The sequence below is a fragment of the Tenrec ecaudatus genome, chromosome 8 (genome assembly GCF_050624435.1).
Source record: "Tenrec ecaudatus isolate mTenEca1 chromosome 8, mTenEca1.hap1, whole genome shotgun sequence".
NCBI lineage: Eukaryota > Metazoa > Chordata > Mammalia > Afrosoricida > Tenrecidae > Tenrec > Tenrec ecaudatus.
Genome location: NC_134537.1, coordinates 161,920,573 through 161,939,739, shown reverse-complemented (window position 1 = coordinate 161,939,739; position 19,167 = coordinate 161,920,573). Strand labels below are relative to the sequence as shown.

Here is a 19,167-nt window from a genome sequence, read left to right as displayed (position 1 = left end):
TTCGGTGGGAAAGCCCCCGGCACCCCCCCCCCAAGTGTACCCCTCCCTCACCGCGATCCCACGAGCTGCTCCCGGAGTCTCCCGCAACCCTCTCCGCCGGGACGCGGTCGCTGCAGACCCCTAGTCCATAGGTCCCAGGGGCGAGCTCGCGGGCGGGTATGCAAATGTCCCGCCAGGGGCCGTGCGTCCATCCGTCCGCCTCCTCCTCAGCCGCTCGGGATAAAATGACGGGGCGGAGCGCGCGGCCACCGCAGAAGCCACTGCCACGCGTCGGGAGCTGGCCGTGCGCTCCGGGTCGCACCGTCCCCCGCCGCCCGCGGAGGCCCCGCGCCCCGCGCCAGCCTCGGCTCCTGGTAAGGGCGGGCAGCGTATCGCGGCCGCGGGCTGCGTGTTTGTGGGATCGGGGGCAAGAGGGGACGAAGCGGACCACGGCGGAGGGGCGGGGAGGCACGCTGGCACCCCTTTCAGGCCGGCTGCGCCTTCCGTGCCCAGGCGCTCGCCTGTCCTGTCCAGACTCCGAGTGGGAATGTGGGAGCCAGCCCCGCGCCAGACCGGGCACCTCACCTGGGTGCTGCGGGCAGAGGGCATCTCCCCGGGGGCCGAGAGGGGCAGTTTGTCCCCAGGCAGTTAGCAGTTTTGCAGAACGAAACTGAATTTGGTTTGCACAGGATTTGAAGGGCCAGAGGAGCCCCGGCGGCGCTGTCGGGTGAGGGTGGGGGGCTGCTGACCACCTGCTCAGTGGTTCAAACCCACCGGCTGCTTTGCAGCGTGAGGCTCTTGGCTCCAGAAACCGTGCACAGGCTCCACAGGAGCCGGAATCCACCGGACGGATTATGGATTCCTTTGTCGTTGGGTGAGATTGGGAGTGAAAAAGACAGAGGGGCCACCACAGACCTGCTGAGGGTTAGTACTCGGGCTGGTCTGCTTGTTGGCTGACACTTTGGGGAGACCATGCACAGGAGAGAAGCGCAGCGCCCTGGATGTGCACACCTTTGAATGGAATCTACTTGCCAAGCCCACCTAGTTGCTCAGCATGGCCAAGTGACTATACCGTGTGTTGTGGAGAAAAGACTTCAGTGGGCCTGTTTCCTCCCACCCGGCTTAGCTGCAGACCAGCGGTTCTCAACCTGTGGGTCGCGACCCCTTTGGGGGTCAAACGACCCTTTCACAGGGGTCACCTGATACATAAGAGTAGCAAAATAATGTCATGGTTGGGGGTCACAACATGAGGAACTGTATGAAAGGGTAGTGGCATTAGGAAGGTTGAGAACCACTGCTGCAGGTAGGCCCTTATGTAAACAAAGAGGAGTCCTTCTGAAGTCTCTCTCTCTCTCTCTCTCTCTCTCTCTCTCTCTCTCTCTCTCTCTCTGTGTGTGTGTGTGTGTGTGTGTGTTTTAAACTTGCATCGCTATGGAGTTAGTTAAGGTCTGGAGTCTGCATGGCAGCCTTTTGTGGAATCCTGCCTCCTTCCTCCGTCCATTCCCATCCACCATCCCAAGAGAAGCAACGGAGGAGGAAGAAACATGTTATTGAAGGAGGTGCCCAAGTCCAATTTTTCACTCCCTATTTTGTGGTCCAGATAGAGGATGCCCTCTGGAGTGGTCCAGATAGAGGATGCTCACTGGAGTGGTCCTGATAGAGGATGTTCAGTGGAGCGGGGAAAACTGTATGAACAGAAATCCTACATCTCTCCCCCTCCTCTCTGCCTTAGAACCCGTCAGAACCACCGGAAGGAGAAGGACTTTAGGGAAGTCTTTTAACTTAAGGAAAACCTGTGGGCTTCCCAAATTGAGATAAGACCAGAAGCATGTCGGAGTTTTGGCTAATTTCTGCCCCCGGAGATAAGGAAAATTTACAAGCCTTGGAGAGGATGAATACTGTCACTTCCAAGTCGAACCTGTCTTACAATACCAAGTTTGCCATTCCCGACTTTAAGGTACGGTTCTTGGGAGGAGGGTGGCGATGGGTGGGAGTGGGTGTTCTCTGGGAAAACGGGGAGAAAATAAACACAATAACAAAAAAGCAGGGCCAAGGCAGGACCACTGGGTGGAGGGTGAGGAGGGAGTTGATGGTCTGCATGGGGCTTCACCACGGAGCTTGACATGAATTGTGGCGAGCCATCGTAAGAGCGGAGAGGGCAAGAAGATGATGCAGAGCGGGGCTAGTGCCTCACAAGGAGAAGGAGCGTTCCATGTGCTTGGCGTCTCCGCGTGCTGTCCTCTGCATCTCCGTGTTTTTGTCTTCAGCATCTAGGAAGGCCGGCTATATAGTAAGAGGTAGGAACGTGGAAGGCCTCAGCCTCGATCGTGCTCATGCCCAGTGGACGAAGGAGGCAGCTTGGGATCCTTCTGGGTCTGCCAGCGCGAGAGCGGGAGCGGGGTGGTTGGCAACAACTGTGTGAGCGACGGAAGGAGGTTGGAGAAATGCTGGGGAGTCTGGAGGCCCTTGAAGGGGAGAACCGAGTTCACATCAAACCAGCCTGGGTGCTGAGCTCATTGTCTGCATCTGGCTGACTTTAAAGCTTGCCACTGTCAAGGGCAAGGTGGATCAAAGGTGTGGAAGTTCAGCCTGCTCTATACTGTGCCTGAGCGACGGTGCCCGACTCTGGGAACATAGAAAGAGGCAAAAAGACCTGGTCCAGCTACATGTTGCTAAGAGGTCAGGCAAGGTACTCTAAGAGAAGAAACGTCACTAATTAGAGCTATCGAAACCTCATAACCTGCATATTTATGTATTTCCTTATCACAGTTAAGCTGTTCTTTTTCTCTGGGTTAGGAAGTTCCCCATGGGCCTTTTCTTGTACCGGGCTTTGGGTGGAGATTGACAGAGCAAATTGGTTTTCCACTGACAGTGCATGCACGCGTTGTTTTGTGACACGGAGTGCAGTCACCCGTGCATGTCTGGGTGGGGGCTGGTCACACGATAGCCCCCTTTGGAATCTACAAATAAACTCTTATATATGAGTCTTGACATAGTTTCCACACCCGGAAGAAGAGCATTTAAAAGTGATTTGAGAAGGACCTCAAAAATGATGAAGTGGGGCTCTCCCTCCCTCCCCTTTGACCAGACCCCTGTCAAAACAGCTAAGAAGACCAGAGGAAGGGTTTGGTAGGACTGTCTTGGAGAAGAAGGACTTTTAGACATGCTCTGCCCCCTCCCCCGCTCCCCTTCCTCCGTGTGCCTTGACCTTGGCAATGAGGATTTGTCCTATGAACAGCTCATTGCCATTCAAAGAGAAAAAGAGCTGAGGTCAGACCATGACCCCAAAATCATCCCCTCTGATGCCAAACCTATGACCGTTTCTCCTGTTGGCAGAAGAACAGTGCCAAAGCCCACCACATTTTGCCTCACCTTCTCGTCTGGCCATTGACTCAGGGCTACTAGCTCAGGAGGGAAATGACATACCCCCTCCCCCAACCTTTGAATTAGTAAGTCACATTTAACCTGAAGCCAGGCAATGTGGGGCTTCTAACTTCTCTGTGCTCTCTCTAGGTGGGGACCTTGGACTCCCTTGTTGGTCTCTCTGATGAGTTGGGCAAACTCGATAACTTTGCTGAAAGGTAAAACATTTCTTGTTTACTACATACAAGTGCCAGTCTGACATGGCTGTCAGAGGACACAGTGTTCTTGCTTTGACTCAACCCATGCCTGTCTAAACTAGGCCCTGGGCGTCTGCTGAGAGAGGCCAGGCAGGTCGGCCTAAGGTGCCCTGTCCACAGGGGCGGGCAGGGCTGGGCGGGGTGGGGGGGCACGAAGGCAGCGTTCTATTTTAGGGTCCTGCCTTCAGACTGAAGAGGGCCACGCTATGAGCTGCTGACAAGGTTATACAGTAGAAACACAGAGTTTTCCTCTCACCTCTTTTCCTGTCCTCCCCGTCTCTGAAGTCCCATCTCTGGAGGCAGTGTTATGACCAGTTTGGGGTGAGCCGTCTGGGGATGGCTAGCTTAAAAGCTTCAACATCAAAAAAGGCGCAAACCCACTGCTGCCCAGTCAGCCCACCTAACGGTGACCTCAAGTGTTAGACAGTAAACTATGGACACACCCACATCTAGCTGACGTCAATTTGTACACATGTCGGCGGTAGGCTGTCTGCTGCACAGTTTTTCATTTAATTTAAAAACAATCATTTTACTGGGGGCTCATACAACTCTTATCACAATCCAGACATCCATCCACTGGGTCAAGCATATTTGTACATTTGTTGCCGTCATCATTCTCAAGACCTTTTCTTTCTACTGGAGCCCTTGGTATTGGCTCTTCATCACCCCCCCCCCCGCCCTTCCCCACCTCTGTCCCTCACAAACCCTTGATAATTTATAAATTATTATTTCATGTCTTACACTATCTGATGTTTTCCTTTACCCACTTTGTTGTCCACCCCTGGGGAGGGGGTTATATGTAGATCACTGCAATCCATTCCCCCTTTCTTCCCCACCTTCTCCCTCCTCTCCTGGTATCACTACTCTCAAGACTGGTCCTGAGGGGTTTATCTGTCCAGGATTCCCTGTGTTTCCAGCTCTTATCTGTGCCAGTGTACATGCTTTGGTCTAGCCCGATTTGTAAGGTAGAATTGGGATCATGATAGTCGGGGGAGGAAGCATTAAAGAACTAGGGGAAACTTGTATGTCTCCTCGGTGCTCACGCGTCTTAGAGATGGTTTTGTGCCCGTCCATAACCACGTCCACTTTACTGTCTGCCTTCCCTTGACTCCAAAACCAAACCAAACTCCCTGCCCCCAACTCGATGTCGGTTCTTCGGGACCCCACAGGACAGGACAGAACTGCCCTCTGAGGGTTTCTAAGGCTGTAACTCGTCATGGGAGTAGAAAGCCTGGTCTTTCTCCCTGGGAGTGGCTGGTGGTTTTGAACCTCTGGCCGTGTGAATAACAGCCCAGAGTGCAACCCACTCTGCCACCAGGGCTCCTGTTACCTTGGCTAGATGTCCTAGAGTTTATTTGTATTTTCCTGTTGGTGGATCTTTATGTTATTGTAATCTTCTGCTACTGGGAGCAGCGTGCTTCCATGTGATTAGTTGCCTTCAGTCGGTTCTGACTGATGCTGGCCCGACGTGCCCCGATGACCCCCCCCCTTTTTTTTTGTCCTTCTTTGTGCACCTGTAAGGGTGGGAGAACTAAAAGTGAAATTGCTGGTCAGGGACTCCAGACTTCGAGGTGCCGTGGAGAGTGGGTGAACCTCTGAAAAGACTGGTCTGAGATCGTCACTGCACCGTGCATGTTAAAACGTCCCCTGAAGTGTTCGTATAAGCAAATAATAGTTTAGCTTAACTAGTGAAGGGGACCTTCCTGGAGTGCCGGGCTGTTTTAAGAACTGCTTATATGGGATCAAACTGACCACTGCCTCTTGAAGGATTAGATAGGGACCTTAGGGAGAGGGTCAGGGTTAATAGGGGAGAGACTATGCAGAAAACATCAACAGGGTGGGGGGGTGTGTTGCACAACCCGAAGAATGCCACCCTTGCCTACTAGGTGGTGTTTGCAGAAACTGTTGAATTGGTCTACATTGTGCTGTGTGCCTTCTCAATGGCAACCACAAAATAAACTTTGAAAACATTTTATTTTTTAATAAACTGTTGTTCAAATAAACTGTCGAGCCCAAGAGTCAATATGCACCTGTAAAATTTCACCATCATGTCCTTGCTTTGTCCTTAGAAAAGGTGATCTCAAGCAAAACCACAAACAAAACAAGGTGTTCCCATTTGCACTACGGCTGAAAGGATAGGAGGGCTTTTCAGTCTTAAAATCATGTTTTAAAAAACGATGACGAATCTGGTTGTGATGGTTGAAAAGCAGGCCATTGAAACGCGTGACAAACAAGGTTGTGACATGGGGACAACCGCTCCGGGGACTTGGCTGTGTGTCCATCCACTTTTTTCCTGCACACAAATACTGCTGATGCCTGTCTACTATTAAAGAGGCAGCTTATAGTATACAGACCTTTTGAAACCTGCTTTTTCCTCTTTGCAGCTTGACTGTATTTGCCTTCACACAAATGGTTTGGTTGCAGTAGTGTGTCGTGGGTTTGCTACAACTTATCTAGGAGGTGATTTGGAAGCAATCATTCTTTATTTGTGTGTGAATGGAAATCTAGTGCTTACCAAAGATTTCCAACCTCCCCCTTGACTAAATAAATAAAGTCAAGGGCACCTTCAGATGACCACCTACTGCACTGCAGTACCCCACTTCTGAGCCGGGGTGCTGCCTGCTTGGTCCTGCTGCATTCTTGGGGAGTTTCACATTTGCAGAGCCTGCGGACAAGTGTTTCCTCTTTGTCTTCAGGGACTGTAGCTGCGACAGCCCTACTCACTGAATGCTGATGGAAGCTTCGCCACTAGAAGCTCAAGCGCCTCTTCTGTGGGGCTCTCTTGCCGGCAGATTGGTGCCACAGGCTAGAAGTCAGCTCTTCTTATCTTACCTGCTGTTCACTTACTGGTGGTCCAACCTAGTGAAGAACATTTTACTAATATGTGGGATACTGGATATTCCGAGGCTCATGTTCTTTGAGAAAGAAAACTGACATCTGGCTTTAAGATCTGTAAAGTGGGACCATCTCTTTGCCCTTGACCATAACCTCTCGGTTTGTTGTACTCTGGTGTCTTGTGTGTTTCTATGATGTTGGAAGCTACACCATCAGTCTTTCAGGTATCGGTAGGGACACCCAATGTGGACAGATTAGGAGCAGAACTTTCAGACTAAAACAGCCTAGGAAGAAAGTCCTGGCAGTCCACTGCCAAGGGTCAGCCAGTGAAAACCCATCGTCTTGTCTGCTAACGAACGTGCTGGAAGATGACAAAGTGGGAAGGCACTCAAAACGTACAGTGGCCTCGAGCGACCTGCTGTAAGGGATTTACAGAGTAGGGCAGTTTCATCCAACAACTGTGAAGTTGGCACAGGGCCCGGCGACGTTTTGTTGGGGTTACTCTGCACACGAGTATCTGGGGTGACTCTGAGAGCCCACCTCCCAGCGGCCAGCAAAGCTTCTGCTTTCCAGGAGAATGAAAGGAGGTCGAATCTAAGGGCATTGCCTGTGAAAACCGAACATCTCCAAGAAGGTGCCAGCCTCTTCTGGAGTTTGGGGTGGAGTTGGGGTGGGCTTGACCTATCTGCTTCTGTTTGGGGGGGGGGCTCAGCACCACGGAGGGGGTCTGGCAGTGACGAGCAAGGCAAGCCCATCTTGCCTCGGGCCAGTGGGTCTTCTGAGTTTTCTCAGGCAGTCGGGGCACACCACAGGAGGTTGTCCAATCAGGCACATTCTTGTTGACTTAAGAATGAGTGGTTCCAAGGCCTCCTGCAGAAATGACAGCTATTTAATCTTTTATTTTTCTAGACCCGTCTTTGCTGTGTATCACTGTCTGCCCCAGGGCAAATTCTCCAACCTCTGTCTTATTCATCCAAACCCGGCTGGCTCCATGCTTCCGTGGTTCTGGATGAACGTATTCGCTTGGGTTACATTGTTTCTGCACACGTTGGTGTTCGTTTGTCCCACGAGTTGCTTGCGAGGGAATTGCGGCTCAGTCACCAGACGCCGGGCCAGTGTGCGAGCACACCGAGAGGCAGAGAGACATGTCCGAGTTGAAAGTGTTTTAAACAAACACAGGGCTGGGCAGCACAGGAATGAAAGTCATTGTGCAGGATTTCATGTTTTCCTTGTGGGTACTTGCTGTAGTTCAAGAGCCTTCCCATCGGGGGCACAAACAGAACACGCCGCCGTGGCTTCAGGACCTCACAACTGGCATCTCCAGCCTTTGACCTAGTCCAGAGGGCAATGCGACCCTGTCTTGGGAGTTAGAAATGGGGGCTTAGAGTGACAGAGTGGCCCAAAGGAATCAAACATGGGAATGCTCTAATTCTTTGAGAAGGACGTGGTGTTATTGGAGAAACAGAGGCTCACTGGGCATGTAACCTGGGCAGCCGAAACCTGTCAGCACTGCTCCTGGCCAGGAGGGCAGTTTCAAGGTGTATGGTTTCCACAGCCTTTTATTATTTATTGACTCAGGGCATGGGGGTGTTTTTCCAGGTCACTGGAAGGCAGCTTCTGCTTCCTTGGGGTCTCTCTTTATTTTGTGATGGATGCCCCCCTGCTGCCTTAATGCATCCATGCTTTATTTACACTGTCATCCGAGAACATTTGAGAAACCAAACAATATCATCTTTTAAAAAAAACAAACCCTCCCATACCCTTAAAAAAAAAAAAAGAAAGCCTGGGTCCTTCAGAGAATCTCCGCCCATGTGCCCTGCTGGTTGAATTGTTCCATTCCTCGGGTGCTTGGGCGTTCAGACACACCTAGTGGGCTTAGAGGATGCACTGGTGACTGTCCCTAGTCCCAAAGAGCATGGTCTGCGTGTGGAAGAGCTGGTGCCCTTTTCTTTACCCACCTGGTTCCCGGAAGTTTACTGAAGGTTGGTTGGCGGAGATGGCTGGTGTGGATGTCTCTGTAGAGACTTGAGTGGATTGGTTCTTTCAAAGGCATTCTGGTGAGAAACGGACCGCAATTCAAGTCAAAGTGGCCCCCGAGCAGGAATTCCATGTTGAGATGACCCGCAAGGCATTCATCCATGGGTTCGACCCCTGTGGACTGAAGGCCTACTGAAGCTAACGTGCCCTTCCAGTTCCACAGAGCTGCTTGCTCGTTTTACCACGTGACTTCTCGGCCAGCTGCCTTCCCAGTGTCCGTCTTCTGTTCTCCCACCCACTTCCAGGAACACCTCACTCACCCTGCACACGTCCCAGACACTCCCTGTCCCCTTCCACTGAGTTGATTGCAATTCGTAGCAACCCAACAGGACAAGATAGAGTTGCTCCTGCGGGAGTAGAAAGCCTCGTCTTTCTGGAGCAGTTGATGGTTTCAAGCTGCTGACCTTATGTTTGGCAGCCCAATGCGTAACTGCTACGCCACTGGGCTGCACTTTCCTACTCACTTCCAATCTCAGTTTCACCCTCCCCACCCCACAGTACAGAAGACACCTCTCATTCTTTTTTTTTTTCTTCTTAGAGTGAGTGAGTGAGTGAGAGAGAGTGAGTGAGTGAGAGAGAGAGTGAGTGAGTGAGAGAGTGAGTGAATGAGAGAGTGAGTGAGTGAGAGAGTGAGTGAATGAGAGAGTGAGTGAGTTGGTCACCTCTCATTCTTATTAGCTCCCCCGGTTGTGCTTCCATTTGCTTGTGGGACTATCTCATTGGTCTCTGCTTCCCAGCTCCACAGATCCCTAGCCCCTGTAATACCCTGGCCTGAATGACCACATGAATCAATGACTGGAAGAAAAATTCAAGACTATCAGAATCTGACAGGCCAGTTATTAATTGATTGAACTAATTAACCCAGCTTATTAACTGCTTTACTAATTCAACTGCTAATCCTGTCTCATTAACATAGAGGTAAGGATTTATAACATAGGTTAAGTTCATTCTAATGCAAAATGAAGGATAATTACATAATAACGAGAATTATGGTCTCACCAAGTTCACTCAGGCCCAGCCATATTTTGCAGGGACACAGTTCTGTTGATAACATTCTACACTGTTGATCATCCCACCTGTAGGTCCTTGCCATATGTCAAACACATTCGCCTTATCATAGCCTCCCCAAAGTCTTACATCAACCCTAAGTGAGAAATCTTGGGCAAGCTTTTTCCACCTGTGCACCTGTAAACAATTAGTCCAATGGGTCAATGGGTTGTAGGGAAATCTGTCAGCATAAACCTAGGTGGTACCTGGCTACCAATGCCAACTTTTCTGGAAGGAATCACCTTAGAACCTTCTAATTCCGAGACCCTTTAATATAGTTCCTCATGTTATGGTGACCCCCACAACCATAAAATTATTTTCATTGCTACTTCATCACTGTAATTTTGCTACTGTTATGAATCGGGCGACCCCTGTGAAAGGGTCATTAGACCCTTCCCAAAGGGGTCGTGACCCACAGGTTGAGAACCACTGCCTTACAAAGTCCTGGCTTGAGTGGAAGAGAACTATGGAACAGGACTGAGCAGCATAGCAAGGACCAGGCTTACTGGTTGGTAGAGACTGGAAGTATCCCCGATACTATGACCTTGAACCATCCTTCAGATCTGTACCAGAACTCCCCGTGACTTCATAGTCAAACAATAGGCAGGTTTATGGCGGGAATGATTACACTGGGGAGGTGTGCACTCTTTAGAATCAATAGGCTGTATTTGTTAATGATCCCAAACCCATTGCCATTTGAAATTCAAGAGTCGGTATTTGGCCACGCTCAGAAGGTATAGGGAAGGGGGAAGGATGGGAGCAGGAAACAGAGGGAGAGGGATAAGCCATGTACAGCGTGGGGATTGCGATGCATGTGATGAACCCAAACAGACATGAATTGTTGAATGGAAAATCGATCAACTCTGTAAACCTTCACCCAATTTCCAATAAAATACTAAACCAACAAACAAGTCCTAGGTCCGTACAGCCCCACTGAATCAAAAAGTCAGGAGGGCAGGGGAGTTCTTGGATATGCCATAATCTTCTCATCGCCCGGGAACTTTCTGTAGGACCCTCGCATCTAAGTTGCTACAAAGACTTATTGGTGATATATTTGCGATCACACGGAAATTAGGGAAATTCACAGCCTCATACTGTCCCGTGTAGCACAGATGGTTAAGCTCTCTGCTACTAGCCGAACGGTTAGCTGTTTGAAGCTCTAGCTTCGCAGAGATGTCTTGGCAGAAAGGCTCAATGAGGCACTTCTTCAGGGAAGAGACTCCTGACACGCTGTTCTGTTTCCGTAAACACGGCTGGTTGTTCATTGACTCCATGCCTTTTTCTTGTTCCTCTCAGACAGGTGATTCAATAATGGGCCTGCACAGTATGCTATTGAAGTGCTTTCTGACTATTTTCTATTTTGTTGTCATTGTAAACGGTATAGTTGTTCATTGCATTTTTATATACTTATTTCTTTTAAAAAGGAAAACTACTGACTGCCATGTACTAATTTTATGTCCCACTAACTTATTTAATTCCCCCCCCCCAGTGTCTTCTTGGTTGATTTTCTCAGTTATCTAGATACGTGGTCATATTATTGACAAACAATAACGTAATCACCTTTGGTTGCATTTCTTTCCTTGTTTAAGTGCATAGGCGGATGGATACTCCAGAAAGATGTCTGTTAGTCACGGACACGGACATTTTTGTTTTGTTCCTGACTTTCGTTTGAATATCCTCATTAAATTCCATTTTGTTCATTTTGAAATACATATATGGAAAGATACTGGAATCTGCCCTCATACTTTTTGAAGTCCCGTGTGTGGTGTGTGTGTGGTGTGCTCGGTCGAGGCACGGCGGAAGAGAATGGCATCGCAGGCTGCTAACGGGCCTTCCTCCGACCCGGATGCCCCGTTCTTCTTCATATTGTCCGGTTCTTGAATTAGTCTCCTGATGTGAGAGCTGCCGTGTACTGCCCACTACTGACTGTCCGGCCCTGGGTTAGGTTCTTTCTATTTCCTCAGGGGATCTTTACCACAGCCCCACGAAGGTTAACAGCCATAGTAGACAGAGCAGGAAGATTCAGAGTTACGTTTCTTGCACAAAATTGCCCAGCTACTGGGTGGCAGGCCTGAACTCCTGCCACCCTGGTACTCTCCCCTTCCTCTGTCAAAGGCCCCTTGGCAGGACAGCCTCTTGTTTCATCCCTGTCGTGATCCCTTCGTTCGGACCATGGTGGGAGAGAGTCTGTGTCCTAGGTGACCCAGTATCTGGCAGGGCGCCCCTCCCCCCGCTCAGCTCCCAGCAACCCTCACCAAACCAGAAGTCCAGGATGCAGGGAAGGAAGGAATGTCGGCCGGCAGCTTTATGTACAGTGAGCATAGGCTCGGAGCTGGCTGGAGGCAAATTTGTGAAGCGCACCAAAGAAAGAGCTCCTGGCAGGTTAGCTTTGGCATGAGGCACTTCCATTTCGGACTGCGGTCAACTCCTCCTGGGACCAAGATCAGTAGTTATCAGATCTCCACCCGGTCATTTTCATGTGGTATCATAGCTGTATCAGTGTTTCTAATCCCCTCCATAAATGGCAACTGTGTGGGCTTTCCCTGTTTTCCAGAGCTCTGGGGGTGCAGTGCACCACCAGCTGGGCTGCTAACCACATTTACAGCCTCAAAATCCCTGGGGAGCTGCTCTACTCTTTCCTGTAGCATTGTTGTGAGTCAGAATTGACTGGATGGCAGTTGGCTTAAGGGGTTATTTTTCAGGCTTTAAAAAAAAATCACTGTCAACAAACAGTTCAAATGTAGAGGGGACTTGAAAAAGTTCATGGAGAAATGGGGATTAAACATGAATGCATTTTTCCCACAAACTTTTTGAAGCCTCGTGGTATAGTCTTCTTTCTCATAAGCTCTTTGCCATCTTAAGAAAAGGTCCCCAGGACCCAGCACTTAGCTCTCACCAAAAAACATTAGGCTCCCCTTCAATGGAAATAAACCAATATGAATCAGGAAGCCCAGGAGAGTGTTCCTCTGTAACCCATTCCACACCTACCTGCTTACCAGCACACCCACCCCCTGCTTCCTCTCAGGGGAGTCGCCCGCATCCCTTTCGGATATCACTGCACTGGACTCTAGTCAACCCCATTGCCACCCAAAAGCATCTTTTAAAAGAGCACTACGCAACCAGACTCTTCACTTCTCTTAGCCCCGAAGACTGAGAAGCAATACAACCAGACTCTCGATTGACTTCTCTCTGCCCGCCTCAGCGCTTCCCAATGTCCTTAAAATAAATCCCAACTCTAGCTTGGCTAGGGCCCAGATCAGGCCCTGGGCTTCCTGGCTTAGGGCCTATACTACTCCCCTGTTCTGCTTCGGCACAAAGTGTGTCCTGAGCCTGGAATGCCTCCCCACCCCTCAACCCCGCCCTTGCCATCTGGATCTCAAATTAAATGCCACTTCCTACCCAGTCTCTCAAAACCTCCCTCTTTTAAATCTTCACTTTCCAAATGCCACTGTTTACTCCTTTCCTTGTGTTGTCTGTCTTTTATTTCAAAATAGGTGCCAGAGAAAGCAGGGCTCTCACACGTTCCTGGGACCACTGTTTGCGTTTAGGTCAGGAGTTCAGGTCCAGGGAGACTCAGTTAGAGCTTCCCTTGTGAGCTTCATCAGCTGAGGTACAGTTTAGGGGGTGGGGGTGGGGGATGGTGGTGCGGTGAGTGCCTTTCCGGATGCTCGGGGAGAGAACATCTGCACCCAAGCTCTTTCCAGTTACTTGATGGAATCCAGCCCCAGGTAGCTATCAGAGTGTGGTTCTTGCTGCCTTTGGATGGGTCTCGAGTCAGTTCTCAACCTGTGGGTCGTGACCCCGCTGGGGGTCGAATGACCCTTTCATAACAGTAGCAAAATGGCAGTTATGAAGTAGCAACGAAAATAATTTTATGTTTGGGGGTCACCACCACACGAGGAACTGTATTAAAGGGTCATGGCATTAGGAAGGTTAAGAACACTGATCTAGAGGCTGCCTGCCTTTCTGACTCCCTTATCAAACATTGATTTTCTCTGACGACCCTTTCAACCTCTTTTACTGGTATCTTGCCAAGGGATCTAATTTGTATGCCTTGCTTCTGGGAGAGTGCTTGACTCATAATCCACCCTGGGGTACAATCCCTGCTATCGAGTCAACTGCAACACATAACGACCCTATGGGACAGAGTCGAACTGTCCCTGTGGGTTTCCAAGACTAAATCTTCACCGTAGCACCGAGCCGTATCGTTCTGCTGTGGAATGGCTGTCAGTAGTTTCGAACTGCTGACCTTGTGGTTAGCAGCTCAACTCATAATAGGCAGTAAATATTTGCTGCATCCATGCCCATCTTCAGGTTGCCTTCCAACCCACCCAGGAGCGTTGGTGGCACGCCAGGTAGTCACTGGGCTGCCAAGTCAAAGGCTTGTGTTTAAACCCACCAGCCTCTCCACGCGAGTGAGCTGTGGCCGTCTGCTTCTGTGACAACTTACAGCCTTGGCAATTTGCTCTGTCCTTGAAGGCTGTGCTGGGTCAGAATTGACTTGATGCCTGAGGCTCCCTCGTGCCCCCCCCCCCCCGCCCCTCCCGAGCATTCCACTATGTGTAAATATTGTAGTTTATGATCTAGCCCCATATAGTTGGAGAGTTAGGTTACTTATCTATTTATCAATTTTAGGGAGGGGGTGTTGCTCAAAACAGTGGAGCTCTCCGTGAGCACGAGGAGGCTGCCCAAAGTTCATGGGAAAATGCCACCATCTTTTCATGCCACGAACTTTGTGCAGCCCCTTCACATAGCAACGTGCACGTTTACCCACAGGATGGGTTCTCGGAAGCACAGCCTGGGCCTTTAGAATTTTGATAGACATGTCAAAAATAGCTTCTGCTCATCGGGGAAAATCAAAATGCCCATCAGTGGGAGGGTGGGTAAATTAAGCTTTGGTGCACGCGTGAGCAGTGAAGTGTCTCATTTGGAGGATGTCGGTCATGCTGAGTGACATTGGTCAATCACAAGGGGGCAGATACAGTCTTAGACCATTGTTAGGAAAAAAGTCAAGAAAAGATTTTTATAACAAGGAAACCAACGTCTATGGTTACTAGGCGGGGTGGGGGAGGGAGAAGAGGGACAGTTATAGAGGGTAGACGGGGGATGAACTTGCTGAAGGGCAAGACTATGCCCCCCCAAAAGAGGGGGTGGGGGAAAGGGAGGGGGTGGAGGTGTGATACGTTGTTTCAGTTGTCAAATGCCAACCTGATGACCTGTTATGCAACCACCCCCAGCCCCTAATTCACAATAAAAAGTTTTTTCAAAATTGCTCCCATAGTTGACTATTTAGCATTTTAACTGCATCAATATATTCTCATAACATATATATATTTTTAACATATATATTTTTAATAAACCTGATAGCAGGTCATAAGTTGGGCTCCCAACCACAAAGCCAGAAGTTCAAGCCCACCAGCTGCTCTGTGCGAAAAGGATGAGGCTTTCTTCTCTGTAAAGAGTGTCAGTCTCAGACCCACAGGGGCAGCGCTCCTCTGTCCTGGAAGGTCACAGTGAGTTGCAATGGGCTGGCAGACACAAGTTTGGGATCCATCACGGTGTGCTGTCGCAGTGTAGCTGTTGTTCAGTTTCATGGAGACTTAAATGATATATAAGAAGGCAAAAATTTGCAGTTTTCTTTCCAAATGTGCCTCTCTTTTTAATTTTATTACATTGTTGAGACGAGACACTGTCAAACACACACCCAGCCCAACAGTTTCGGCGTGCCTGGTTATTGACATTGTGTACACGCCACCAGTTGTGCGATTGTTCTCACCCCTCCTTTCGGAGCGGCTCATCCCTCGTGAGCCGAAGCTCACTGCCTCCTGGGGTGCTGCCGTCATCTTCTGAGTGGCTGCAGTCCACTTGAATCTCATGAAGATATTGGGCTAGTAACTGCAAGGAGAAAGAGGAGGCTGCCTTCTCCCCTAAAGATTCAAAGTCTCAGAAACCCTATCTCGAATCGACCAGAAGGCAGTGGATGTGGCGTTGTCGAGTTAGAGATACGTCTTTGGAAAGCACAGTGCTCGAGTGCTCGGGGCTGACATGGTTTACTAGTTAAAGTGTGCTGTGTCTTGGGAGGCCTTCAGTGAGTATTTTTGGTTTAAGGTTTAAAGACTACCTCAGGGCTATAGTTTCAGCCTTCGTGGCTCCTTAAAGATTGCATGTCATGAGAATTTAGAATTCTCTTCTGCATCTTCTCCTTTGGGACCAGGATTCTGCTAGAGAATCTTTCATCAAAATGTGCCACGAAGATAGCCGGGCACCACCCAGCTCCTCGGGGCTCCTGGACGTAATTAACCACATATCTGTATCTCCAAATCTCTTCCTCTGTTGTTCCAGGCAAACGCAGACCAATGCCTGCCTCTGAATGGTTACTTACAAGCTTTCAGGACCCAAACACTAAGCAACTAGGTAGGAAAGAAGTACTGAGGAGCAGGTTATTAGGTCCATGAACTGGAATGGCTCATGAAATCACGACTCAATCTCCAACCACAGACACAGACTGCATGAAGTTTTTGGTTGTACCTAAGCAGACTCAATAGTTACTCCTGTGTTTGTTTGTTTGTTTTTTGGGGGGTCATTATTAAAGCTATCACACAAAGTTTGCCAGATCAGCTTTTTACGAGTGTACAACGAATTGACAGCAATGACAATACTTGCCTGTATACTTGCCTGTGCGAATCTACCCTCAGTCCATGAGGATTTTTCACCGCCGCTAATTCCTCCTTTCCCGGTCCCTCTCACGCGGATCTCCACTAGTTAGCTTTGGTCTCTGTGTGCATCTGCTTGTTCTCTGTGAGCTGGAATCAAGTCGATGGCAGTGAGGGCGAGGTTTGTCTTTTTATAGAAATGAGATCATATACTACTTGTCCTTTGGTGGATGACTTCTCTCATTCCGCATAATGTCTTCAAGCTCCGTGCATCTTGCAGCGTGTATCCAGATTTCATTGTTCTTACTAGCATTCTGTTGTCTGAACGTGCCGCATTTTGTTGACCAGTTCAGCTGCTGATGGGCACTTAGGTTGATTCCACTTTTGGGCTGCCGTGCATGGTGATGTAATAAACACCTCTTTTCAAGTCTTTTTGGTATGTACCTTGGAAATTGAACTGGCTTTTTATGGTAGCTCTAAGTTTAGATTTTTTCTAGGAACCTTCATGGTTTTCCACAATGATTGGGTGCCAATTTCCCTTCTCATCAGCAGTGGGTGAGGGTTCTGTGTAAAAAATGGGGACCGCCTTTGCTCCACCCCACTGTCTCTGTGCCACAGTGCCTCTGGTTTCCGCCTCCTCCACTCTAAGCCAGGGCCTGAATATGCCCCCTGGTGATTCTTCATCCTCAGTTGTCCCAGGACCCTAGCTCTTGCTGATCCCTTCTACGCAGGGGAGTGGCTACTGGAGCAGACCAATCCCCTCCATCAGGGTTCCACACATCTATGGCATGGCTCCACCCCCTCATTTCGGGGGTGCTACAGAGACAAGGTTTCAAACTCTGCCAGTTCGTTGCTTCTGAGTCACATGTTGCTCTGAGCCGGGATACAGAATTGCTGGTCACTGTTTCAGCCGAAGACTTGGTTGATTTGAGACATTTTTTAGATTGTCCCGTGAGCGTGAGATAGAAGGAAACAGTGGGATTTGCTGCCTTCAGATTGCTTCGAAAATCAAGCAAGTTATATGCCCCAAACTATGAGACAAAAAACAGATTTTTGCAATCATCACAGGAACTAATTTATACTCCGAACTACGTGACCAAAAACCGGGCTTGCAAGGGTAACCAGAAGCAATGATCTCTGCCTACATTTCTTCAGAGGTTCCTAGACCACAATTCCCTGAAGCACCATATTCCATTCCGTATCTCAAAGAGGGCTGCTGGTACCTGGGTACCCATCTTGTGGCCTGGCTTACCTCTTTCCTGAGTTAGAACATTCCTACTGATTAAGCTTAAAAGGAAGTTTTACTGCAAGGAAGGGGGGCACTTACATTTTGGATTTCTAACAACTAAATCTTAAATTATGTTGAGTTCCAAGTAGTTTGATTAACAGCAGACTCACTCTTTCACCCTCGGAAGCAGTACTGACTCCATAAGGCAGAGTGAACTGCCCCTTGTGAGTTTCCGAGACTGTAGAGTAGAAAGGAGTAGAAAGTCTTATCTTTCTCCTGAGGGGCGGCTGATGGTGTCCAACTGCTGACCTTAGGGACAGAAGACCAACACACAATCCACTATACTACCAGGGCTCCCTAGAGACATGGATAAAGCTCAGAAACTCACTGCCATCGAGTTGATTCCGACTCATAACCACCCTGCAGGGCAGGTGAGGAGAGCCCCTGGAGGTCCCTAAGACTGTAATTCTTCACAGAAATAGAAAGACTTTCTCCAGCAGAGCAGCTGGTGGTTTTGAACAGCTGACCTTGTGGTTAGCAGCTCCACGGGTATCTTTTATGCCACCAAGATTCCTAGAGACATGGATAGACAAGCCATATTAAGAAATTTCACTTCACTGCACCTGGGCACGCATTGTGTGACCCCTCCAGCTCCCTTTGGCGGGGGGGCGGGGCAGGGGGAGCATTACAGGCAGCTGCTTGGTGGACTGGCTTTGGCAAACTCTGCAGAACTTAGCCTCTTGCCTGTCAGTTTGTCACGCTGTGGTGACCTGTGTATCGCTGTGATGCTGGAAGCTAGGTCCCTGGTATTTTAAATGCCAGCAGGGTCACCCAAAGCGAACAGATTTCAGCAGAGCTTCCAGACTAGGAGCAGGCTATGAAGAAGGAAAAGACTGTGCTCTTCAGAGGAATTAGCCACTGAGAACCCATGGCTAGCATGGGACATTGTCAGTTACTGAAAACCTCTTGAATAGAAGCAGAGCACTGACAGCAGATGAGCCCCTTGGCAGAAGGCACTCAAAATATGACTGAGGAAGAGCTGCCTGCTCAAAGTAGAATTAACTTAATGACACAGATGGAGGAAATAAGCCTTCAGGTTTATAGCCTTCGGCACCTTCATTTTCTGATTGGGCATGACTCAGAATGAGAAGGAACATCTGCAAATATTAATCGATGGTTGTAAATTGCAGTGAGTGAAGTATGAAACTAGAGAAACTGAAAGTCATTAAAGAAGAAATGAAAAACATGAAAGGTTTTAGGTGTGAATGAGCTGGAATGGACTGCTAGTGGCCATTTTAAATCAGAAAATCATAGGGTTTCCTATGCCGGGAAAGACATAATCAAGAGGAATGATGTTGAATTCATCACGAGAGTGGCCATTTCCAGAGTTATCATTAAATACAGGGCCATCTGTGACAGGACAGTGTCTGTCCACAAACAAGAAAATCAAATTAATCTAGCCACCATTCAAATTTATGCACCAACTGTTAAATCTAGTGATATTGGAGAAGTTGACCAACATTTTCCATCTGAAATTGATCAAACAGGAAATCAAGATACTTTGATAATTATTGGTGATTGGAAGGGATAAGTTGGAAACAAAGAGGAAGGAACCGAAGTTGAAAAATATGTTCTTGATGACAGAAATGAAGCTGGAGGATCACATGATAGAATTTTGAAAGACCAATGCTGTCTTCATAATAAATACCCTTTTTTGATAACACAAAATAACTATACATATGGACTACACAGAAATCAACTTGACTAC

At 48.9% G+C, this 19,167-nt stretch overlaps 1 protein-coding gene across 3 annotated transcripts in view; it reads left to right on the top strand.

The window, feature by feature from the left end:
* The first annotated feature begins 1,807 nt into the window (after positions 1-1,807).
* ATP6V1C2 (ATPase H+ transporting V1 subunit C2) overlaps positions 1,808-19,167 on the top strand; it is a 65,309-nt gene continuing 47,949 nt past the window's right edge. For all 3 annotated transcript variants that reach the window (XM_075557103.1, XM_075557102.1, XM_075557101.1), the window contains exons 1-2: positions 1,808-1,936; positions 3,493-3,560. In XM_075557103.1, the coding sequence (XP_075413218.1) occupies positions 1,808-1,936; positions 3,493-3,560 (197 nt within the window). The remainder of the gene's footprint in view (positions 1,937-3,492; positions 3,561-19,167) is intronic.